Consider the following 25,866-nt stretch of genomic DNA (forward strand, 5'->3'; position numbering starts at 1 on the left):
CATCCTCCTATGTCATTTGTATTTCCACATGTTTATGTCCAACTCTTTCACTTTCACAGTGAGAAAGTTACTTTTGCCTCTGTAATCATGCAGTTCCAGAAGGATTTTTCATTGTTCTCACAGTCAGCCCAACGTCAATCACTAGACCACAACCGCAGCAATGAACCCCCCTCCCCGTCACGCTAATCCTCCCCAGTTGACAGTCTCCACACAACTACCAATAATCATCACTTTCTGCCCCATCAGACCCCCCTGCGGTTCTTCAATGAAACATTTGACAATTCCTAAGATTTTATTGTGTAATACAAGAACATTTCCTCACCAAGTAACATTTTTTCATAGTAGGAGGAATACAAATTCTGAAATGTTACGGGAAGCTTTGGAATAGATTGTCTACTATAGGCTTAACCATCACACCGATAGTCTCTATCCATTCCTGTCATATCTGGGATCATGAGGAAGAAGAGAAGGACAGAAGGAAGCACTTTAAAACCCTCCAGAGGTCAAATGGTTTCCTTTCAGGAAGAGATCTCCATCTATGGTCATGGCATCAAGGGCCTGTTCATCTGGACCAATGTTCAAAGCAGCGTTAAATGATCCAAGCATTGCAGAAATGTACTCAAATCAATCAAATGTATTTTATATACATATATCAGCAGTTGTCAGAAAGTGCTTTACAAAATGGCATATTATTATTATTATAAGATACCCAGCCTAAAACCCCAAAAGAGAAAGCAGCACAACGGCTAGGAAAAATTCCCTAGAAGTCAGGAACCTAGGAAGAAACTTGGAGAGGAACCATGCTCAGTTCTCTTCTGGCTGTGCCGAGGGGAGAGTAGATGTGGTCATTAAGGCCATTAATTCCAGAAGTTCAAACGTTCATAGATCACCAGCAGGGTCATATAATAACCATGGTGGCTATAGAGAGGGCAACAGTTCAACAACTCAGGGGTCAATGTCAGTTGGCTTTTCATAACCAGGTATTCTGAGATGAGAGAGAGAGTGGCCGGTGAATCAGGTCAGGGGTCAACAGCAGCAGTCAGGACCACAGAACGAACTGGATCAGTATGACCAGGTAGACTGGGGACAGGGACAGCCAGGAGTCGTCAGGCCAGGTAGTCCTGAGGCATGGTCCTAGGGCTCAGGTCCTCCGGGACGATAGAGGGGAATTAGAGAATGGAAGGGTACCAAACACATAAAAAACATGGAAACATTACAATGAGCCTGTCCTCCTATAGCTCCTCCCACCAGCCTCCTCTGATAGAGAGAGAGCATGCCTAAGAACACACAGTACATCAGATTTTTTATTTTATTTTATTTCACCTTTATTTAACCAGGTAAGCCAGTTGAGAACAAGTTCTCATTTACAACTGCGACCTGGCCAAGATAAAGCAACGCAGTGCGATAAAAACAACAACACAGAGTTACATATGGGGTAAACAAAACATAAAGTCAAAAAATACAACAGAAAATATATATACAGTGTGTGCAAATGTAGCAAGTTATGGAGGTAAGGCAATAAATAGGCTATAGTGCAAAATAATTACAATTAGTATTAACACTGGAATGCTAGATGTGCAAGAGATTATGTGCAAATAGAGATACTGGGGTGCAAAAGAGCAAAATAAATAACAATATAGGGATGAGGTAGTTGGGTGGGCTAATTTCAGATGGGCTGTGTACAGGTGCAGTGATCGGTAAGGTGCTCTGACAACTGATGCTTAAAGTTAGTGAGGGAGATAAGAGTCTCCAGCTTCAGAGATTTTTGCAATTCGTTCCAGTCATTGGCAGCAGAGAACTGGAAGGAATGGCGGCCAAAGGAGGTGTTGGCTTTGGGAATGACCAGTGAGATATACCTGCTGGAGCGCAGACTACGGGTGGGTGCTGCTATGGTGACCAATGAGCTAAGGCGGGGATTTGCCTAGCAGTGATTTATAGATGGCCTGGAGCCAGTGGGTTTGACGACGAACATGTAGTGAGGACCGGCCAACAAGAGCGTACAGGTCACAGTGGTGGGTAGTGTATGGGGCTTTGGAGACAAAACGGATGGCACTGTGATAGACTACATCCAATTTGCTGAGTAGAGTGTTGGAGGCTATTTTGTAAATGACATCGCCGAAGTCAAGGATCGGTAGGATAGTCAGTTTTACGAGGGCATGTTTGGCAGCATGAGTGAAGGAGGCTTTGTTGCGAAATAGGAAGCCGATTCTAGATTTAACTTTGGATTGGAGATTCTTAATGTGAGTCTGGAAGGAGAGTTTACAGTCTAACCAGACACCTAGGTATTTGTAGTTGTCCACATACTCTAGGTCAGACCCGTCGAGAGTGGTGATTCTAGTCGGGTGGGCGGGTGCCAGCAGCGTTCGATTGAAGAGCATGCATTTAGTTTTACTAGTGTTTAAGAGCAGTTGGAGGCTACTGAAGGAGTGTTGTATGGCATTGAAGCTCGTTTGGAGGTTTGTTAACACAGTGTCCAATGAAGGGCCAGATGTATACAAAATAGTGTCGTCTGCGTAGAGGTGGATCTGAGAGTCACCAGCAGCAAGTGCGACATCATTGATATACACGGAGAAGAGTCGGCCCACCTGGTGGTAGCCAGGTGGAAAGCATGGCCAGCCGTAGCAAAATGCTTGTTGAAATTCCCGATTATTGTAGATTTATCGGTGGTGATAGTGTTTCCTAGCCTCAGTGCAGTGGGCAGCTGGGAGGAAGTGCTCTTATTCTCCATGGACTTTACAGTGTCCCAAAACTTTTTGGAGTTAGTGCTACAGGATGCACATTTCTGTTTGAAAAAGTTAGCCTTTGCTTTCCTGACTGCTTGTGTATATTGGTTCCTAACTTCCCTGAAAAGTTGCATATCGCGGGGGCTATTTGATGCTAATGCAGTACGCCACAGGATGTTTTTGTGCTGGTCAAGGGCAGTCAAGTCTGAGGAGAACCAGGGGCTATATCTGTTCTTAGTTCTGTATTTTTTGAATGGGGCATGTTTATTTAAGATTGAGAGGAAATTACTTTTAAAGAACAACCAGGCATCCTCTACTGACGGAATGAGATCTATATCCATCCAGGATACCTGGGCCAGGTAAATTAGGAAGGCCTGCTCGCTAAAGTGTTTTAGGGAGCGTTTGACAGTGATGAGGGGTGGTCGTTTGACCGCGGACCCGTTACGGACGCAGGCAATAAGGCAGTGATCGCTGAGATCCTGGTTGAAGACAGCGGAGGTGTATTTAGAGGGTAAGTTAGTCAGGATGATATCTATGAGGGTACCCATGTTTACGGATTTAGGGTTGTACCTGGTAGGTCGGAAGACACTGTGGCCCCGTCCAAAATTACACCTGGATGGGGCCAACCAGGCAGTATATAACCCCACCCACTTTGCCAAAGCACAGCCTCCACACCACTGTACACACCGATTCAATGTTTTCAAGTGGTCCTGTGTGGCTCAACCCACCACATGGCTAATTAATTAATTACTTTTAGTTGATGTCCTACTCCCCCCCCCCCCCCCCCCCGGTTCCAAATGGCACCCTATTCCCTATACAGTATAGTGCACTACTTTTGACCAGGGCCCATAAGGAATAGGGTGCCATTTGGGACGCAGAGTGGAGTAAACAAGGGGGGCAGGGAACATAGCGCCAGATAAGTAAAACATCAGTGTGATCTACCTGGCAGGCACATACGTCAAAATATTAAGGCTTAACTTGTACGGATCAACAGTCACCCAAAGGAGACACTTATACAACTAACTGCCTAAAAGACCCAGAGGTGATAGACTGACATTCATGTGGAGATGAAGATGTGTGGATATTTTCTCTGCTTGCGTAAGTAGGATTGGGAGAGTAGGGTTAGATATCACAGCATACACACTTCCTGCAACATTCGTGGGGCCCTTGACACTGCTCTGGCAGTGCTACTCAAGAATTGCCCACCCCTGGGAGAAGACAGCAGTATCCCAGTCCTGGGAGGGGGCTTTGTCCTGTTTGTTTCCCCAGAATTAAGACAAGCAGTTCCTTATTGAGCGAATGACACCGGAGAGAGTCAACATACCACCTGTAAGTAGTAAATACACCCTTTGAAGGCAATGACTCCTTCCTAGCTGTGAAGAGTTGATCTCCTCCAGGCTTTGAAGATGGGATGGGACTCTATTCAGGAAACGTTTTAAAGACCCACTGGGAAAAAACTGGTTGAATCAACGTTGTTTCTATGTAAAAATAATAATAATAATCAGCGTGATGATGTTGAATAAACGTGGAAAACTGATTGGATTTGCAAAAAGTAATCAACGTAAGGGAATTTCATATTTTTTCAGCTAATTTATAACCTAAATCCAATTACATGGTTACATGCTTTGTTGATTTCACGTTGAATTCACGTTAGTTGACAACAACCAAATGTAAATCAAAACTAGACATTGAACTGACGTCTGTGCCCAGTGGGAAGGATGTTTTAAAGAGATTCAGTAGGAGTGGATTATGCTTTTGTTTATCTATGGCATAATAAACTAGTGGTAGTAAACAACATTTGCAGACCTGTTTTGTCTTGCATGACGCCCACATGTTTGACGTAGGTACTCTTTCAGTAAGGTATTAGGGCACTTACCCTGTAAAATCTGTCTCCTGTTTTTTCAAACACTGTTTCTTTGACAATTAAGCCTGTGATAGATGTGTTCCGAGTTTGTTGACGTTAGTGGGACCAGTTTATTACCACACCACATATGGCAAACATCAGATGTTGGCACCACTCTTTGCAAGCTGTTATGTGTGAATTAAAAGGATTTCACACAGCCCATTTTAATTGTGAGAGCATGTGCGCTGAGACCAGCCAAAATACCAAGCTTGAGTTCAGGCAACAGGTGCTTCGACTCAAGATTGGTATTTTCTATTCTACTTTTATCAGACTCACTTGGAATGTACAGTGCATTCGGAAAGTATTCAGACCCCTTGACTTTTCCCACATTTTTTTACGTTACAGCCTTATTCTAAAATTGATTAAATTGTTTTTCCCCCTCATCAATCTACACACAATACCCCATAACGATGAAGCAAAAACTGGTTTTTAGAAGTGTTTGCACATTTATTAAAAACAAACTGCAATATCACATTTACATAAGTATTCAGACCCTTTACTCAGTACTTTGTTGAAGCACCTTTGGCAGCGATTACAGCCTCGAGTCTACTTGGGTATGATGCTACAAGCTTGGCACATCTGTATTTGGAGAGTTTCTCCCATTTTTCTCTGCAGATCTTCTCAAGTTCTGTCAGGTTGGATGGGGAGCGTCGCTGCACAGCTATTTTCAGGTCTCTCCAGAGATGTTCGATCGGGTTTAAGTCCGGGCTCTGGCTGGACCACTCAAGGACATTCAGAGACTTGTCCTGAAGCCACTCCTGTGTTGTCTTGGCTGTGTGCTTAGTGTCGTTGTCCTGTTGGAAGGTGAACCGTCGCCCCAGTCTGAGGTCCTGAGCGCTCTGGAGCAGGTTTTTCATCAAGGATCTCTGAACTTAGCTCATCTTTCCCTCGATCCTGACTAGTCTCCCAGTCCCTGCCGCTGAAAAACATCCTCACAGCATGATGCTGCCACCACCATGCTTCACCGTAGGGATGGTGCCACGATTCCTCCAGACATGACGCTTGGCATTCAGGCTAAAGAGTTCAATCTAGATTTCATCAGACCAGAGAATCTTGTTTCTAATGGTCTGAGAGTCCTTTAGGTGCCTTTTGGCAAACTCCAAGTGCACTGTCATGTGCCTTTTACTGAGGAGTGGCTTCCGTCCAGCCACTCTACCATAAAGGCTTGATTGGTAGAGTGCTGCAGAGATGGTTGTCCTTCTGGAAGGTTCTCCCATCTCCACAGAGGAACTCTGGAGCTCTGTCAGAGTGACCATTGGGTTCTTGGTCACCTCCCTGACCAAGGCCCTTCTCCCCCGATTGCCTTGTTTGGCCGGGCGACCAGCTCTAGGAAGAGTCTTGGTGGTTCCAGACTTCATCCATTTAAGAATGATGGAGGCCACTGTGTTCTTGGGGACCTTCAATGCTGCAGAAATGTTTTGGTACCCTTCCCCAGATCTAATCAATTCCTTCGACCTCATGGCTTGGTTTTTGCTCTGACATGCACTGTCAACTGTGGGACCTTATATAGACAGGTGTGTGCCTTTCCAAATCATGTCCAATCAATTGAATTTACCACAGGTGGACTCCAATCAAGTTGTAGAAACATCTCAACGATGATCAATGGAAACAGGATGCACCTGAGCTCAATTTTGAGTCTCATAGCAAAGGGTCTGAATACTTATGTAAATGAGGTATTTCTGTTTTTTATTTTTAATACATTTGCAGAAATTTCTAAAAACCTGTTTTTGCTTTGTCATTATGGGGTATGGTGTGTAGATCGATGAGGGGAAAAAAACAATTTAAGAATTTTTAGAACTGTAACGTAACAAAATGTGGAAAAGGTCAAGGTGTCTGAATACTTTCCGAATGCACTGTATGCTTTTGGGTTTAAGATGCTGTAGATGTTGAATCACTGGCATCTTGCTCTGTATGACACATTATACATTATACACAATCCTATCAATCAGTGGAGGCTGCTGAGGGGAGGACATCTCATAATAATGGCTGGAACGGAGCAAATGGAAACCATGTGTTTAATGTATTTGAAACCATTCCCCTAATTCTGCTCCAGCCATTACCATGAGCCCATCCTCCCCAATTAAGGTGCCACCAACCTCCTGTGCTATCAATAAGGATATTGATCATTTACCACATGAGCACATTTCCCCAGTAGACATACAGTACATATTAGACATAGCTACACTACTAGAGTGGACATTCTTTGGCCATTTGGACATAGGCACACAGCTGGGCTGGTGTGGAATCCTCCAGTCATTCTCTCACAGAGTGTTGAGCTAAGAGTGGATCTGGCTCTGATCCAGCCCTACAGCTGTGTGATAGGGACAGCAGGGAGCATGTTGTTATAGAATACTCTTACTCCCGATCTACACAACCAACAAGACAGAGAGCAGCTGGAGAAAGATCTACCTCACACAGGAGTGCTCACATTTTTATTGTTCTTTAAATGCTCTCTCTCTATCCCCCCTCTCTCTATCCCCCTCCCTCTATCCCCTCTCTCTACCTCCCCCCTCTCTCTATCCCCCCTCTCTCTATCCCCCCTCTCTATATCCCCCTCTCTCTACCTCCCCCCTCTCTCTACCTCCCCCCTCTCTCTATCCCCCCTCTCTCTACCTCCCCCCTCATATATATTTCTCATATTTCATTTCTCCGATGATAAGTAGCCTAAATTGTGACTTGTGGATAACTACATCAATATAACTACCTCAAAGTCAAAGCAGATCATTAACTGCACCTACCTATTCTGTTTTGACTTTGATTGTAGAGATATAAAAGCCCATTGGTTTCATAAATATCTGACTTTCTTGGTTTAATTAATCTGCATATAGCAATGAGATGATACAAAAACGTGTGAAACGTGAGCTCCTCATACTTAATTACAGTATAGAGCAAACAGTAGCTAGTCAGCTAGTATAGCTCACGTTTCAGATAAGGGTCTCCTAAACGGGGCAGGATTACGTGGAGGGTGAAAAGGATTTCGGGACTTCTCTTTTGTCCTCGTTGAATGTGTTTGGGACCCCGACATGGATGCAGGGGTCACATGGTACCACAAAGCGCCGAATGGGTTAAAAAAGAGGGGGTGTAGTTTATGAGAGAGCAGTGGAGGAGAAAGAACAAGTTGTGGATAATTTGGAGAGGCTACGCGGGGGAATCAAGGTTGAAGACAAGAAGGACAGCTTTGAGCGTTAAAGGTGAGTTTTTGCGAGGAGACCCATAATCCTTTGAGAAGTTTTTACCAGGTTCACAAACGCTTAATGTGACTTTGCTCGCAGTTTAATTTACTAGTTTTAATGTATTCCTTCCACAAATTGTTGCCTATCAATCCTTGCTCAAAGTTTTAGGATCAGTTTTTGTAATCTCCTACCATCGTTGTGTGAGCGCAGTCAGCAAAGCTACAATCGTGTGATCTTTAGCTTTTCTTTGGCAATTTGACACAAGGCACTTAGGTTTGCTACTTTTGTATTCATTTAATAAAAAAATCCGAATTTACAATTAAATGGTTGTTCGGAATTAAGTTGTTTCTAATCTTGTTTGCGGAATGAATCAACTGTTACCGGCCAATGTTTGATGGATTTTTCCATCTGAACTTTACCAAACGCCTTCCATCCATGATTTGTCAAACTTTGTGTATAGGCCTTCATTATCTTGATAATCTTAAAATCGGCAGTTTTTATCAATCAAAATATTAACTCTTCATTAAGCACTTTATTTTAACACACGTGTGTATCTAATTTAGTCGCTAATAAAACGCTTGATGGTGAGCGAACAAGCCTAATCTAAATTCTCTGGCTCATTGGCCTTTTACACAGTTCATTTCATGCACAAAGTCACAGTTCTATGAGTTACCTAGTGAAGTCCAATGATTGGCGTTTGTAGGTTTATTGGTTGCCATGCAGGCAGTGGTTTCATGCATGTACCCTCGGCCTATGCCACGGACCATCTCTGTTTTTGGTTAGAGGCAAAGGAATGTTAACTCGCTGCTCCTTGACCGGATACATTCACTACCATGCCTTCTGCACTGCTCAACTCCCATCCCCCCGTCTTTACTTCACTGACCAAACTCCTTTTGCTTGTTCAGTAGCCTAGGTTGAGGTTTGGTCCAGATGAGAAAACGGGCTATTGTTCCCTCTGTCTTGGTCAGCTGGTCATTGAGAATTTGAGAAGTGTTTAGTAGGCTTATTTGCCCTCACTCTCTCAACTGTGTTTGTGTGTTAACCTTTCACAGATTACCTACATGTTAGCCTATCAGGTGGCCATCTTTACTGGTCCAGTTAGTCTAGTGTTCTCTCGCTGTTTGGTTTGACTTTTAAATGCCAGGCCTGGGTTGTCACTGAAAGGGGATTTGATTATCTGTCCCGGGTTGCCTTGGTGGAAGAAGTTTGCATCGGGTGAAAAGTGATTGCATTAGTTTTGGAACCGGTTGCCTCCTGGGCGTGAGCCAGGTGCCCCGCTCTGGCCACTGAAAACAAAAGTGATAGGTTCAACACGGAGTAATTAGTAGGATTCTGTTTCCACATGTAAAAGTGATTGCTTTTGATAAAAATGCTTTATCTGCCTTCCCAATGACAATTACACTGAACAAAAATATAAATGCAACATGTAAACAGGTTGGTTTCATGAGCTGAAATAAAAGATACCAGGCATTTTCCATTAGCACAAAAAGCTAATTTCTTTCAAATGTTCTACACAAATCTGTTTACATCCCTGTTAGTTAGCATTTCTTCTTTGCCAAGATAGTCCATCCACCTGACAGGTGTGGTATATCAAGAAGCTGATTAAACAGCATGATCATTACACAGGTGCACCTTGTGCTGGGGACAAAAGGCCACTCTAGAATGTGCAGTTTTGTCACACAACACAATGCCATAGATGTCTCAAGTTTTGAGGGAGTGTGCAATTGGCATGCTGACTGGAGGAATGTCCACCAGAGCTGTTGCCAGAATTGAATGTTCATTTCTCTACCATAGGCCACCTCCAATGTCGTTTTAGAGAATTTGGCCCATTCCTTAATTTTTTGAAGGTATCTGAAATCCATAGATTAGGGACTAATGAATTTATTTCAATTGATAGATTTCCTTATATGAACCTTAACTCTGTTAAATCTTTGAAATTGTTGCCTTTATATTTTTGTTCAGTGTAGTTAAAAAAATTAGAACATATGTTATGTTTCTGAATGATGCACCATTCTGCCTTATTGACAACATGCCTAAACGGTGCAGATTACGGTTTGATTTGAGTACGGCGCTCCTCCCTCACCCCTTTTGTCCTTTCACGTCACATGCCATAGACCAGTGCACCGTGGTTCAGCTTAATGGAACTCTCACTGAGTCGCCCACCTGTCTACACCTCTCTCCACTAGAAATCCTAGATGGCCTTTTCACTGTATAGGCTGCCTGTGTTTCTTTGGCCTGTTTTTATATTCTTATATTCTATTGTGTTAGAGGAACTAAACGGAACGCATGGCTTTTGCTGGCATGAGCAGTGTAGAATGCCTGTTAGGTGTAGGCTAGGCCTCAATTGACCAAAGATGAAATGGTATGCATTGGGAAGGTGGCACCAACTGCTTTTCAAAGCCAGAAGGAAATTGAGAAGAAAGCTGGCTGACCCATTTTCATGCACAATGCTTATTAGGCTGCTAGGACAGTGCTTTTTTGTTTTGAAGAGTGGTTTGATTTACATGAACAATTATGTAACATTGGATATTTTACTGACCTGAGACATTTTAGACATTGGCTAGATAATACCTGTCATCTTCAATGGGCGTTGTGTACTCAAAGTACACTATGAAATGGAGAAGAGGATCCAATATCAAAGGGATTTACTGAAGAAACTGGCTGTAAACTAGGACACGCAGGGCCCATGTTCAGTGTCTCAGAGTAGGAGTGCAGATCTAGAATCAGCTTTGCCTTTTTAAATATGCAGGGTCAATTGCATATCTACTAACAGGAGATTACTTGCGCCCGTTGTGTGCTTTGAATATAGGGCCAAACTTGCTTGCAACCAAAAACCCAGAAGAATAAACCAGCCGATCACTTGATCTCATGTTACCGTGTCAAGAGTCAGATACCAGACAGCTTTGTCTAGGTTCTCCTCGCCTGCCCCCAATTATCTAAAATACTTATTGATTTATATTTCCTACAAAACATTTAATCTTTAATGTTAACATAATTAGAATATAATAACTTGAAACTACAATTAAATTAAACAGATTATATATAAACTCAATCACGATTGGCTTGATTTTAGTTACATTTTAGATGTGGATAAGGGATATTTTCTCCTCTTGATAAGTATTTACCATACTGTATTAAGACAAATTGTTAATGATTACATGATATGGAAAAAGTAATAAAACAAACCTTTTCCAGTCAAAATGTGTAGGGTTAATTGCCACAGGAAATGTGGACATTTTTTGTTTCAGTTGTATGGCATGATTGTCAAATAGGCCTAGTTAAATCTGCTCACTGCACCCACTCTTTTTTCAAAGGTTGAGTTGAGAGGACCTGGCAATTCCATGGGTGGCAAATGGTAGAGGTATGCCCTCAGGTACTGGCACTAGATGAAGACTTGGTCACCTCACCCACATGTATTCTGGGATATTAGAGACCAGTGATGACTAGTGTGGGAAAGACGGGCTAGTTTTGTTTCTTGGATCAAGAAAGTAATCAAGGTAACTGGTGATCATTGATGAGTAATGATGACTGTTGCTATTAGATGAACACTCCTAGACAGGTTCATTACATTTACATTTTAGTCATTTAGCAGACGCTCTTATCCAGAGTGACTTACAGTTAGTGAATACATATATATATATTATTATTATTATTTTATTTTTTTATACTGGCCCCCCGTGGGAATCGAACCCACAACCCTGGCGTTGCAAACGCCATGCTCTATCAACTGAGCTACATCCCCTGCCGGCCATTCCCTCCCCTACCCTGGACGACGCTGGGCCAATTGTGCGCCGCCCATGAGTCTCCCGGTCGCGGCCGGCTGCGACAGAGCCTGGATTCGAACCAGGATCTCTAGTGGCACAGTTAGCACTGCGATGCGGCGCCTTAGACCACTGCGCCACTCAGAAGCCTTCATCATGTCAAATACAGTGCGCTCCAAAAGTATTGGGACAGTGGCACATTTTTGTTGTTTTGGTTCTACTCCAGCACTTTGGATTTGAAATGTGCATGATGTCTAACTTTCTCACTCATCATTATTCACCATTAATTCAGGGTTATCCGTAATCATTGTAGCATCCACATTAAAGAAGCGTTTTTAGAAACGTATTATATAATTTACAATAAGTGACTTCAAAATGGCACAATACACTATTTACCATTTCTATTCGGCACAAAATAATCTGAAACGCAACCAAAACAAAACAGCAAATGCATCCAACACATTTCTAGAGTCACAATCTTGATGTAGTCGTGTGTGTATATATAGGGCCAAATACTTAACTTTTTAGTGCTTTAATACACGTAAGTGCATTTGTCCCAATACTTTTGGTCCCTTTAAATGGGGGGGGGGGGGGGAACTATGTACAAAACGTTCTGTCATTTTCTAAATGGTTCACCCGATAATACCCTAAAATTAAAGCTGACATCTGCACTTTAACCTCATAGTCATTGTATCATTTCAAATCCAAAGTGCTGGAGTACAGAGCCAAAACAACAAAACAATCTGCGGTCCCCATACTTCTGGAGCGCTCACTGTATGAACACAGTATACCATTGCAATGTCTGTATACACTTTGCTGCAGTAGCTTCTATCTTGACCTACCTCCTCATCTATCATAATTCAGTGGCCTGGTAAATACTTTGACTCTACGGGGCGACCCCCTCCCCCCCCCTCCCCTCCAGTCATTTTCACCCCCTTTCCTCCTCCTGCTAAGCTTTCCCATCTGGTCTTCCTTGCTTCTCTGACCCACACCAACCTCTCTCCCCCCAGTGTGAAGTCCCAGCTTGCTGTGACTTGCCGATGCCAGTCTGTAGAGGTGGTAGTGAGGAGGCTGGGGTTTGGAATGACAGGGCGCTGTAAGAATATAGGTGTGAACCACAATCCACTATGGTACCATATGATACAGTATGGACTGACCTGTGTTAGGTTATTTTTCAACTGTCATGAATGGTAGTTTTGTTGGGCCGGTCCACCATGGTTCACTAGCAGTTCAGTCTATACAGAGACCTTATTGTAACTGTTTTTTTTTTATTGCGCTTCCAAATGAACAACCTCCTTTTTACATCAGAGCAAAAAGCATATTGTGAAACCAGAAACCACACTTGCTAAATCCTTCACAAGGAAAACATATTGCCGTAGAACTGAAGCCTGGGTGTGAGACATGTTCATCTCGTTGGTACTACTATCACAGAAATCTCACTAGGTGGTAACATTCCACCTAGCACCTGCTTTTCTGGTTCCTATAATGATATTTAACCTGGGAGTGTGGCCGTCAACATCCAACCATCCCTGTTCCCACCTTATGCACCTGTGGCTCATCATAGATTAACCTTGTGGATGGAGTGGTGCCCCCTGTTGATCAAATCAAGTATTTCTCAAGAGTGTTATTTTTCTAGAGCAGGGTTGGGGTCAATGAGGCCATTTTAATTCAGTCGTGTCAGAAAGGTAATTAAAATTCCCTTTCAGGAATAAGAAGTAGCCATACCGTTTCAGTTAATTGTTTTTTCAATTCATGTTAAGGTGTCCATAAGAACCGGTTTTGCAACTTTTGATTTTAAATACATATATACATGTTATGTTTGAGGTTTAACTGAAGAGCCATGCTTGGTTGAATCGTGGCAGAGAATCAAATATTTCCAGCAGTATTACAGTAATGACTTGTAAATAATTTGACTGCGTTAAAGTTTGGACCTCCCCTGGAGTTCACACAGTAACTAAAAGATTAGAAGCTTAACACAAAGCTCTGATTTATTCTATTAGCACTTTGAAGTATTGATGGCTTGGTTTTATTTCTGTACCTCTCCCAGGGTGACACATACACACGTGTGGATCGCATGGTTGTTTTCTCTGATCTACAGTCTAGTGTGTAGAATGGATCCTTACAAGAGGCAGCCAGTTCTCTCTGCTAACTTTTTAGTAATTACCCCCGGTCTTGTCTTGACTGGCATTTGTTTTACCTTGATGAATGGTGTTGACTTGATGTGTGTTTTAAGAAGCTTCCCCTTTTGCTCCTAACACTCCTCCAACCCTACCTCCATAACTGACATGATGATCATGGTCTCCTTTCTGTCTTTGAAAATGACCTCCTCTGAAGATGAGCCAGGAGCACCAAAAATGGCTTTCAGGTAAATGCCACACTGAAAATAACATCCCCTCTCCCCCCCAGAGCTGAGAGGGCTCCTGGCCAGGTGTCTGCTGAGGCCTCACCATGAGCTGGAGCTTCCTGACGCGTCTCCTGGATGAGATCTCCAACCACAGCACGTTCGTGGGGAAGATCTGGCTGACTGTGCTCATCATCTTCCGCATCGTGCTGACGGCCGTGGGGGGTGAGACTATCTACTACGATGAACAGGCTAAGTTTGTCTGCAACACGCAGCAGCCTGGGTGTGAGAACGTCTGCTACGATGCGTTCGCTCCGCTCTCTCACGTCCGCTTCTGGATCTTCCAGGTGAGACTTAATGGAAAATCAACAACAACAAAATTCCGCAAACATACAGTACCAGTCAAAAGTTTGGACACCCCTACTCATTCAAGGGTTTTTCTTTTTTTTTAAAACTATTTCTACATTGTAGAATAATAGTTAAGACATCAAAACTATGAAATAACACACATAGAATCATGTAGTAACCAAAAAAGTGTTAAACAAATCAAAATATATTTGAGATTCTTCAAAGTAGCCACCCTTTGCCTTGATGACAGCTTTGCACACTCTTGGTATTCTAGCTAGCTTCATGAGGTAGTTACCTGGAATGCTTTTCCAACAGTCTTGAAGGAGTTCCCACATATGCTGAGCACTTGTTGGCTGCTTTTCCTTCACTCTGCGGTCCAACTCATCCCAAACCATCTCAATTGGGTTGAGGTCGGGTGATTGTGGAGGCCAGGTCATCTGATGCAGCACTCCATCGCTCTCCTTCTTGGCTGGTAACTCTAATGAACTTATCCTCTGCAGCCAAGGTAACTCTAGGTATTCCTTTCCTGTGGCGGTCCTCATGAGAGCCAGTTTCATCATAGCGCTTGATGGTTTTTGCGACTGCACTTGAAGAAACTTTCAAAGTTCTTGACATTTTCCAGATTGACTGACCTTCATGTCTTAAAGTGATGATGGACTGTCGTTTCTCTTTGCTTATTTGAGCTGTTCTTGCCTTAATATGTTTTTGGTTACTACATGATTCCATATGTGTTATTTCAAAGTTTTGATGTCTTCACTATTATTCTACAATGTAGAAAATAGTAAAAATAAAGAAAAACCCTTGAATGAGTAGGTGTGTCCAAACTTTTGACTGGTACTGTATGTAAAAGTTCTCAAGTTAGCACGAAGCAACTATAAGGTGTGTAGCCATAACAGATGTGATAAATGGAATGCATAAACTTTTGACACAAACAAACCATTAACTGCATATGCACTCGTGAATTCCCTGTCTAACATCCACTCCTCCCATCTCCTCCTCCTCCAGGTGATCCTGATCACCACCCCTACCATCATGTACTTGGGCTTTGCCATGCACAAGATCGCCCGCATGGAGGATGTTGAGTATCGGCCTCTTCATCGCGCTGGGAAGAAGAGAATGCCCATCGTGAGCCGGGGGGCACAGCGGGACCACGAGGAGGCGGAGGACAACGGAGAGGAGGACCCCATGATCACTGAGGAGATCGAGGTGGAGAAGGACAAAGAGAAATCCACAGAAGGTAGGGTGAGGAAGGAGAGATTCTCCACACACAAACTGACTCATTTCATACCTCTTTTCATTCACACTGGTTATAAAGTTGTCACCAAGGAAATTACTTTATTGAAAACTTTAAAGCGTTGTGTGGATCATACTCGTCCCTAGTCTTTTCCTTGCCCTGTGACATGCTGTCAGTCAGTTGATTTGTGTCACTGCCTCCTCTTCAGGCTCGGTGAAGAAGCACGACGGTCGGCGGCGGATCGCGCGCGACGGCCTGATGAAGGTGTACGTGTGTTCGCTGATCTCGCGCATCGCCTTCGAGGTGGCCTTCCTGTTAGGCCAGTACGTCCTCTACGGCTTCGAGGTGGCGCCCTCCTACGTGTGCACGCGCTCTCCCTGCCCGCACACGGTGGACTGCTTCGTCTCGCGGCCCACCGAGAAGACCATCTTCCTCCTGGTCATGTACGTAGTCTCTCTCCTCTGCACCACCCTCACCCTCCTGGAGATTTTCCATCTGGGTTTCGGCGGGGTCCGCGACACCCTCCGCGGGCGCGCCAGACGCCACCCCGCCCCACCTCTCCCCCCCGTGGCCCGGGGGTCCCTCTGCAGTTCCCGCCATGTGCCCACGGCCCCGCCAGGGTACCACGCTGCCCTGGGGAAGAAGGACCTGTCAGGCAAGCTGAAGGCAGAGTTCAGAGAGCCGCTGGCGGGGGACTCTGGGAGGGAGAGCCTGGGGGATGAGGCGTCCAGCAGAGACCTGGAGAGACTGAGGAAGCACCTGAAGATGGCCCAGCAGCACCTGGACCTGGCCTACCATAACGAGGAGGGCCAGGGGTCCCTGTCACGGAGCAGCAGCCCAGAGAACAACACCACGGCCGCTGAGCAGAACAGACTCAACTTCGCTCAGGAGAAACAGGCGGCGGCCAGCGAGAAAGGTAGGGAGGAAGGGGGTGACTGCTGAACGGGTCAAACCAATATGACTGAAGGCTTCGAGCTTCATCAGTCCTAGGAAAAAGAGGGACTGAAGAAAAGTATTTTTCAGACATTGTGTTTATTTGAACCTGTTACAGATTCCTTAAGCCATTTTGAATGACTGCCTTACTGTACAGAATGACATTAACCTAGATAGGCCTATAGTACTGTTTGTCTCCATAAAGTAGGAGAGAACCTAGAGATCCCTCTATTTCCTGTCTAACGTGTTGTTGTTCCCTCAGGAGTACATGCCTGAATCCTGCTTAATGCCTGCCTGCTTTCTCTTCCCAACTGGCCCTCCACGGATGGGGAAGCACATGGGAACACAGCCAGACAACTGAGAGCGACTGAAGAGTGTGATTGTGTGAGGGATGGAGTGCCTTGCAATATTACGGGCCAGTGAAATCTTAAATGTAAAGCTGCACAAGCTTCCGTAAAGCTACAGGACAAATCTCCTTTAGCGTCTGACTCGCTCGACTTTAGAGCCTCCAAATACTTTGGTCTCAAGTTTCAGCTTGCCGAAACCCCACACCCTACCTTGGCAGTGCCTGTCGTTGAAGCACAGCCTTCTAGATGTAGTCGACACCCCGTTTCTTTTGCCCAAAGGTGTTTTTGTTTGTCCGTTTTAGTTTGTTTCGCAGTCACTCCGTTCATGTCCATTCCAAAGTGTTCTCCGGTCAGTTTCAGTGTTCTGTCAAGGGAATCTGTCTCATACAGTGTAAGCTTTAATTTACCCCCCTTCGTCTCTATTGACAAAGTTTACTAGTCGGTCCAATTTAAGAGGGAGGCTCAACACGGTCTTAAAAGCATTTACTGCACATGTTGTTAAGCCAGGGCTTGTTGTCGCTGGAAACAGAGTGAACCGCAATGAACACTTGCCTGAGGGATGTATTTCTGCACAGACATTAAGAGGATGTGTGTACATGTATGTGTGTTGCATACAAGGTGGTGGGAGGTTTTCCAAAAGTGCAGTTCTTCAACGAAACCGTAACTTAATCTTGGACATAAACTGTACAGCTTTTGTCAGAGGTTTATGTGACTAGTTAATAATTGTTTTGACATTCCGTGAGACTCCTCTCATTGTTAAAGCCTTGTATATTAGTAATTCCAACAAATTGGCCAAATGTGATAAATACCTGGGAAATGCTTGAATCCTGTGATGACTAGAAATGTTCTTGCTGTTAAAACACTCATATAATCTGTAGTCCTCTTGTACCTGTCATGCCTCTCCTGTCCTGGTTCCTTTTGTTCATGCTAGCTAGTTGGTGAGTTATTTTTTTTATGTTTGTGCTGGAATTCTAAGGAGGCAAATGCCCCATGATTTGCCTATCTGTTGTCATAATGTGATGGTACTTTGAAATGGTTGAGTTGAAAACTGGAAACGATTGTGTCATATGCTGTGTTCATTTCATTTTTCCTTTAGTTTTTTATTCGGTACAGAAATAACACTCCAATTATATTTTTTTTCAATATTTGGTGGAGCGTTGTTGCAAGTTTTGTAGTTTTTGTAACTGTAGAGTTTCATAGAAATACATGAATAAATATATTTGAACAGAATGATTTTGCAATGTCTTTTTTTGGAATGATTACTTCACTGTTGACCTCTGTCTATACTTCACTTCTTCTAAAATGCCTTAATCTGAGTCTGCATTGCCCTCTTGTGGCAAGAAGGAAGAACACACTGCACATTCATTTCAATGTTTTGTGTAGCTGTATCAATAACAAACTTTATTTTGCTCTAGTCTTGGCGCATGACAAACGTAGGCCTATCAGTTATAAGTCTAGCCTAGTTGTCGAGTTCTCCAAAGACACTTTAAAAATAAAAAGGTCAAAGTTGCCCTGGCCTAGACCACCAGCATAACAATGAATCTTGGAAAAACTGAGCCCATCTGAGGTTTTAGGCCTAGATACAGGTGCACTCCTCTGGTATGATGTTGGGCAGGGTCTCGTATTTAAAGGAGTACCCCCCGTCAGACGTAGTGGTGAACCGTAGTGACTTCATGGTCCCGGGGACCGGAGCGCAGCACTGTTTGATCCCCAGCATAGCAGTGGTGCGGTCCAAAGCCGAACAGGTTCCATGACAGTAGTAGAAGTTGAGAACCTTTGGGTGAACGATCCAGTTGTCCCAGCCCAGCTCCTGGAACGAGATGTTGATCTCCTCCCGCTGACAGTCGCTGTACTCTGGCTTCTCCTGCGATGGCCGCATCAGGAGGTCGATGGCCGACGGGGACCAGGGGATGGTGGCGGCTGCTCGCCGTGGGGAGCGGTCTGGGCCGTGAAGTCGGGCATGCAGGTGGAGGAATGGCATTTTGTCGGATTCGTTCGCGTGGCATTCGCAGGAGGGGCAGCGCACCTGGAGCGCAAAGGGGCCTTGGGTCAGGGCGGTGAGGAGGTGGCGCTCGAGGCGGTAGGTGGTCCAGCCATCAGCGGTGGTCTTGGCCGGAGACTCTGCCACCTGGAGGAGCTGTTGGTCTGACGTGAGGATGTAGAGCGGGGTGGTGTTCCTGCTGGCCCCCTCGCCGGCGTAGAACCAGAAATTGGCCGAGGTGATGGCGGACTCTTGGTTGTCTAGGGAGGATTGGAAGTAGTAGGTGAAGTGTCTGGTGGCTCTCTCCTCTGATGGAGAGTCTGAGCTATGACAGGTAGAGTCTGGGAAAAACAAAGCAGACAGTGGAAATAAGGTCAGGTCAATAGATGGGGGAAATGGGTGAAACAAAGAACCTACACTTGTCATTTGTTGAGGTCTGGAAAAACATCTGACAAACTTCACTTTTGGAGTGAGCTAGTGAAGAGTGATTGACTAAAGAGAAGGGAAAAGGAACATGGCGTCAGAGCGTGAGAAAGAATGATAGACCCTCTTACTCACCAGAGCTGGGGAAGAGGATGACTTGCTCTTGGCTCTCCTGGTGATGCCTCCTGTGGTCCTGGGCCCAGGCTGCCCTCCCTACCCTGGTGGATCTCCGGTGACCTCGCACCGCCTCTGTTCTCTCTCTGCCCCCGTCAGGGGCCTGGAGGCTGGGCTCAGGGGGCTGCTCCATCCCTAACCCATCCAGGAGGCGCTGTTTCAACCAGTCCAGCACCACGTCACGAGGCAGCTTGTCCCCCTGGCAGGCCTGGGTCCGGGTCTGGCTCCACAGGAGCAGCAGGACACATGAGAGGACAGTAGAAGGACCACTCCACATGGTTCAGATCTATTCAGTCTATAGAGGAGGGTCGTGAAGCATGTAGATCAAGGTGGGAAAATGATTTGAGTTTGAGTAATCCAAGTAGGTAAATTGACCAAACGGGTCAATTGATTGTGCCAAAAAATTATAGTAGGTGAAGTAGTGTAGATCCTTCTCTGTCCTGAGCCGGTTAACAGAGCAAATGAAGTCAATGAAGTCCTGTATTACATGGAGGTTCCGTCTCTGCCAACGCTGAGCACTGTGGGTCTTTCCTTTGTTTTCTCATGGACTAATATTGGCCCCCTCCCTCCTACCCAGGCCTATCTAGACATTGGAGAAAAAGGGAGTGTGAGAGAGCCCTATGTTATTGTTATGCAGTCATAGTCCAGAGGAAAGACGGCAGAGTATGACCTTGTGGGTGATTTGAAGTTGCAATGTATTTGATCGCAGTCTGCGTTCCACGGTGAGGGCTACTTTGTTCTTGTACTGTACTAGATTTGTCTGTTTTGTTAAGTGGACTGAAGCAACACTTTGAAACCCTTTCTGAGGTATTTTTCCTTAGTGTCAAGGTTTTCTTTAATACGCATAGTGTGTGTATTTAATGTAGGAGGTGTGATGAGATTTCAGCAGCGGAGTAGTATTAGACAAAACACTAGGGCCTGATAAGATAGGATTGAAAGAGGTGTTGTCTGAAATGGAATGGCTTACATGCTCTATAAGTGCAGAAAATGTGGTTGTCTCACCTAGCTATCTTAAGACGAATGCACTGTAAGTCACTCTGGATAGGAGCGTCTGCTGAATGACTCAAATGTAAACAGATATTGGGGTCAGTTGTTATTGAAAATTAACCACAGTTTGAACGAATGTGTTATAACTGTTTATATAAACTACTCATAAACCCTTTGCAACCCCCTTAGAGGATACTAAGTGTTACGAATAGATCACAACACGTGAACTCACAGTGTTGCTATAGTCCTTTCATAAAGCTTGTCTGTAAAAGAGACCTTGGTCTCAGTATGACTCCCTGATAAAATAAAGGTTCAATATTATTTATTTTTCATCATAATGAACCTAACAGATGTGGATGTCCCTCATCATAGCACCTGCTTTCCCACCAAACAATAAATGTGTGCGTTAATCTGTCTTTATCCGACTCCGGCCTTGAGGCTCTGCCTGCCTGTGTCTGGGCAATAGAATACAGTTTCAGAGAGAAGGTCAGATACTACAACTTGTCTCAGTGGGGCATAAATAAACCAGACCAAGTTGTCCATGACTCTAATGCCTCATAACGTGCGTGTTTGTCGATATCTTGTGAGGTGTAACTAGGCACTCTGAGACCGTATTGCCGTGATTCCTGAAGGTTCATGTTTTATAGTTGCTACCCAACTCAAACCTTTCATGTTGTCACGTGAGCCACCAAATAACTAAATCTACATTCCACCACAACCCATTCCTGACCTGTGACCTAAGACGAACTAGATACGACCATCATTTGGAAAACACATTGTTTCAACTATGTTGACAATATAAGTAGGTTATATTTATGTCGCAAGATCAGTAGGCTACGATAACCTCGGAAGCACACAATCGTTCTCTTGCAAACAAATCCTTTTCTCTCGACAGAGGAAGTTAAGTCTAGCCCCAGGTCGTGCTGGCCAACCCCGAAAGTGATACTGGCCATGTCAGACGGGCAGTCTTCTGCGTGACTCACCAACTCTCTGACAGATTATCTGTACCATTGTCAGCTCTCTCATGTGACTGGAGTGGAGTCATGGAGCCACACGTCTCTAGTCAGGCACGGGGAACTAATTCATAGACCGCAGCCAGGGTGCATATCTTTACATATCTCATAGCTACTGTAGTTCCTATGTTGCTGTTCTAATCATCACCACCGACTGTCCTGTATTATTGTCACATGATGCATTGAAATCCCAACATGACTCTCAAGAACATTTAAAGAGGACAAGTCATCTAGGATAGAAGGTAGGAAGCAAGTTTTTGTTTGGAATCCACCTAATGTTTTCTGTTTGTGGGGCTGTTTTAAGGGCTCTTGCAGTACAACAAGATGGCCAGAAGATGGCCTGAACTCACCAGTCGTCCATTAGTTTACCACAGCTGGGGCTCAGTTTCATGAGGGAGTTCTGTTCATAGTCAGGAGTGTTTGTAAATTGCAAGGCTTTCATTATTCTGCCAAAACCTCCGCCCAACCTCAGTGTTATCTGAACACTCCCACGAGAGACTGATGTGTCTAGGACGTTGAGAGAGAGAGTGTACAAAACATTAAGGACACCTTCCTAATAAGGACACCTTCCTAATATTGAGTTGCACCCCCCCCTTTGCCTCTAATGCTTTTCACAGTTGTGTCAAGTTGGCTGGATGTCCTTTGGGTGGTGAACCATTCTTGATACACAGGGAAACTGTTGAGCGTGAAAAACCCAGCAGTGTTGCAGTTCTTGACACAAACCGGTGTGCCTGGCATCTACTACCATACCCCGTTCAAAGGCACTTAAATATTTTGTCTTACCCAGTAACCCTCTGAATGGCACCCATACACAATCCAATCCATGTCTCAAATGTCTCAAGGCTTAAAAATCCTTCTTTAACCTGCCTCCTCCACTTCATCTACACGGATTGAAGTGGATTCACCTGTCCAGTCTATGTCATGGAAAAAGCAGGGGTCCTTAATGTTTTGTATACGCAGTGTATATAGAGAGAGAGAGCACAGGAGGTTGGTGGCACCTGAATTGGGGAGGACGGAATGGTTTCCATGGTTTCCATGTGTTTGATGCCATTCCATTGGCTCTGTTCCAGACATTATTATGAGCTGTCTTCCCCTCAGCAGCCTCCACTGATATAGAGATGTAGTAGTAGTAGTAGTAGTAGTAGTAGTAGTAGATAGTAGTAGTAGTAGTAGTAGTAGTAGTAGTAGTAGTAGTAGTAGTAGTAGTAGTAGTAGATAGTGAATAAAAACACTATCCTCAGGAGTAATGCAAAAATGTTTATTTAAAATAAAATTGCAAAAGTCCTAAATTTAACACTCATTCTTCCCAGTGGGTGACATTGCATATGTGTGCATGAATAGATGGGTGGGTGCAAACACACAGGAGTGAATGACAGTGTCAGAGACAATAGCTCCCTGCTCTGTCTGGCTGGTGGAGCGTTTGGTTGGTGGTGAAATGAGGTCTCCATCTCGTCGTTCACTCTGGCTGGCTGCTCTTTTGTGCTCCCTGCTGCCAGACGCCTCATCTGACCTACCAGTAGTCATGGCGGGCACAGCAGGCCTCTTCTCCCTCTTTCTCTGTCGCTTCTTCTTCGGTGGGAGGGTATCCGAGTCCTTGAAAGCTCTGATCCTCATGACCCATTTGGGCTTCTTGGGCTTTGGGGTCACTGCCTGACTGGCACTGTCGCCCAGCTGCTGCACAGCACTCTGGGATGGGCCTGGGCTCTGTGGGGCCTGCTGGGGCAGCTCAGGGCATGGCATAGCATTCTGAGAGGAGTCTGGACTACCAACCTTCCTCGGGATCATTCTGTTGACAGTACAGAGTTGTTTGCGTACAGAAACAGGATGGACTCCCAGAGGACTTGAGCCTTTTTGGGGTTTGAAGGGCGGCGTAAGTCAGCAGTTTTAGCACTTTGACTTGACTTTGGAGGCTTTATATGGAGCTGTGGCTGGGTTGTTTTCCCTGGAGACCAACGACTTGAAATGTTGGAGACTTGAACTGTCACTATGTAGACTGAGGTTGAATGCTATCCATACCTGAAAAGTGGGGAAAGAGTGTTTTGACTTTACAAGCAGTTGAATTTGCATTCAAAAAATGTCCAATGCCCAGATCAGTCCATTTTAACAGTAAAATGTTCTATACAAAAATAATTTACAAAATCAAGCAGCCTAAGAGACACTCAGTTATCCATATTATCCCTAGATATTAACATTTGATTCAACGTTTTGAATGATGTTGGAGGTTTGCCGATTTAAAGCAGCTATTCCAGCTTTCGTCCATAAGCAAACTAAAACGTTTTAGTTCCAAATCTAAGTTTGTTGGCGCGTTTATTACGAACGAAACGTCGGAATGAAGGAGCGCATGGAGGAGCGTCCATTTCCATAGTAGCGCGCACCTTATTTCTTGTCATAAATAAACAATTGTTTTATACGAAAATATACAATAAATGTAGGACAGGTACTGGACTACTGTTACAGTATAGTTTATACAAAGGTATCTTTAGCGAAATTCAGACAGTAAATGAAATAATGTTTAGGCAATAAAATTAGAGGATACATGTTTGCGCACGTTTTGACTTTGGTCCAACCGCTTCAACCGGCAAAGTTAATGGCCTACATATTGTTAAACCTCCACAAAACCCTACTTTCATAAAAGACATAGTTCAAAACCTAAAAAATGTTTTACCCAACTGTTGGCCAGTTAGCAGTCTGTCCAAGTTCGTGTGATTGATGGATAAACTCTGTTGCCATGCGACTTTTGCATCTATTGTCTGAAAATAAACACCAGATGCGCTCCCATCATCACCGCAGGTGCACCCTAAATGGCGAGTTCAAATAATAATCGGAACTGGCGATCTTTTATCAATATGATAACTTTGTAACCTCTTAACAAAGTGTTGGATGCACATAATTCAACATGAAAAATAATTTCCCAACACTGCACGTTGGTGTGCAGACTATAATTGGTAAACTAGACAGACAGACAGACACTGTATTGTTTATTAGCAAGACGTCTCTTTGTACCCATCACCATTTGGTTCATGCTCTGCTTATGAGGCCTATACCAGAGGATGGTCTTTGCCCATGTCAGAGAGATGTACTCTCTAAATATATGTCTCTGCTCCAAGTCCATGGCCCTATATAGTCTGTTTCCATGGTGACCAGACAGACAGGAGCAATAGATGGGGTTTATTCATCCCATACCAGCACACAGGGTTCTCTTCCTACTCCTGTGACTCAGAGTTAGTCATGATGACAAGCTGTCAATGACCTATGGAGTTATAAATGAGTAATGAATAATCTGATGTAAGGCAACCAGAATTTAATTCCATAATGCAAACCAAAAAAACATTACAAACATTTGAACTGAGTTACGATAGAGAAGTAATTATGTTTTTTGTTTTGTTTTATTCCCTTGTGAGCTACCAGTAGTTGTTAGTATGCATGTGCTCTTATGTTGCTGCGTGTCCAGCTTTGACTTATGAATCAGAACACATGTATCTACTCCCCTTGGCTCCCCTCTCTACTCTGACACACACACACACACACACACACACACACACACACACACAAAAGCTTGGTGTGCGTGTGTGTGAGAGAGAGGCAGGGGCACATGGGCTGCCCAAAACATTTGACCTATCCAGGACGCAGCTGTCACTTCAAGGCTGGGGGCACTTGCCCGTCACCTACCAGGAGACTCGACCACGGGGAGCGAGGGAGAGAGAGGGAGCGAGGGAGCTTAACTCCTGACAAGAAAAAAAGAGGAGTGTGGGTGCGCTAGAGCCACTCTCCTAGAGTCAAAGTAGAGCCAGTTTGGATAGTGGCGACATTGGAGCCTCCATAGGTCAGATCTCTCTCTCTCTCTCTCTCTCTCTCTCTCTCTCTCTCTCTCTCTCTCTCTCTCTCTCTCTCTCTCTCTTTCTCTTTCTCTCTCTCTCTCTCTCTCTCTCTCTAATCACTCTTCGGTGGGGTGTAAGCAGAGCCACAGACCCCCTTCAAAGGGCTGTAGCGTGGTGGCTAAGTCTAGATGATCCAGGTGGACTTACACCAGGGGCTCCAGTGGACAGGAGGACAGGCAGAGAGAGGTCACTTAAATTTGTTCCAGATGATGTTACCTTAACTGGACTTTGCAAGGATGTGAAAAAATGGATTACATAGTTTTCTGGGAGGCGATGAGGTAAGTTAATTATCAGGGGTTCATAATTGGGTTAAAGGCATGTTGTACCTTCCCTGGCATGATATTTATTGAGGGATTTGGGGTAACTTTATGATGATAACTTAATTGGTTACCTTCTGTGTTTTATTTGCGTCTCCATAAGTGGACTTCATCGTTGCTGCTGCATGTTCATTTCATATGTGACAGTAACTTACTGTATATCTATGTAACCACAGATTCCAGGTCAAATTGGAATGCTGAGAGGTACCTCTGACCAATCAAGGAACAGATGTATCAATGGAGGATTTCATAAGGATTGTTCCATACACTCAGTAACTGCAACCCATAACTAAAAGGAAGTCACTTACTGAACACGAAGTGTTCAGAACC

General features: G+C 44.3%; 2 protein-coding genes across 2 annotated transcripts; one reads left to right on the forward strand and one right to left on the reverse strand.

The window, feature by feature from the left end:
* Positions 1-7,280: 7,280 nt before the first annotated feature.
* On the forward strand, positions 7,281-17,991 carry LOC311109859 (gap junction gamma-1 protein-like). The gene is made up of 5 exons (XM_084152873.1): positions 7,281-7,817; positions 13,967-14,248; positions 15,255-15,486; positions 15,692-16,399; positions 16,679-17,991. Exons 2-5 carry the CDS (start codon positions 14,009-14,011, stop codon positions 16,690-16,692), a joined length of 1,194 nt encoding a protein of 397 aa, XP_084008999.1. The 5' UTR covers positions 7,281-7,817; positions 13,967-14,008; the 3' UTR covers positions 16,693-17,991.
* A 348-nt stretch (positions 17,992-18,339) lies between these two features.
* On the reverse strand, positions 18,340-19,618 carry LOC311109862 (inhibin alpha chain-like; the record flags this gene model as incomplete). The annotated part of the gene is made up of 2 exons (XM_084152876.1): positions 18,340-19,085; positions 19,303-19,618. 2 exons carry the CDS (start codon positions 19,616-19,618, stop codon positions 18,340-18,342), a joined length of 1,062 nt encoding a protein of 353 aa, XP_084009002.1.
* Between the last annotated feature and the right edge of the window lie 6,248 nt (positions 19,619-25,866).

This window comes from Coregonus lavaretus, assembly GCF_964263955.1.
Source record: "Coregonus lavaretus genome assembly, chromosome: 35".
Lineage (NCBI taxonomy): Eukaryota > Metazoa > Chordata > Actinopteri > Salmoniformes > Salmonidae > Coregonus > Coregonus lavaretus.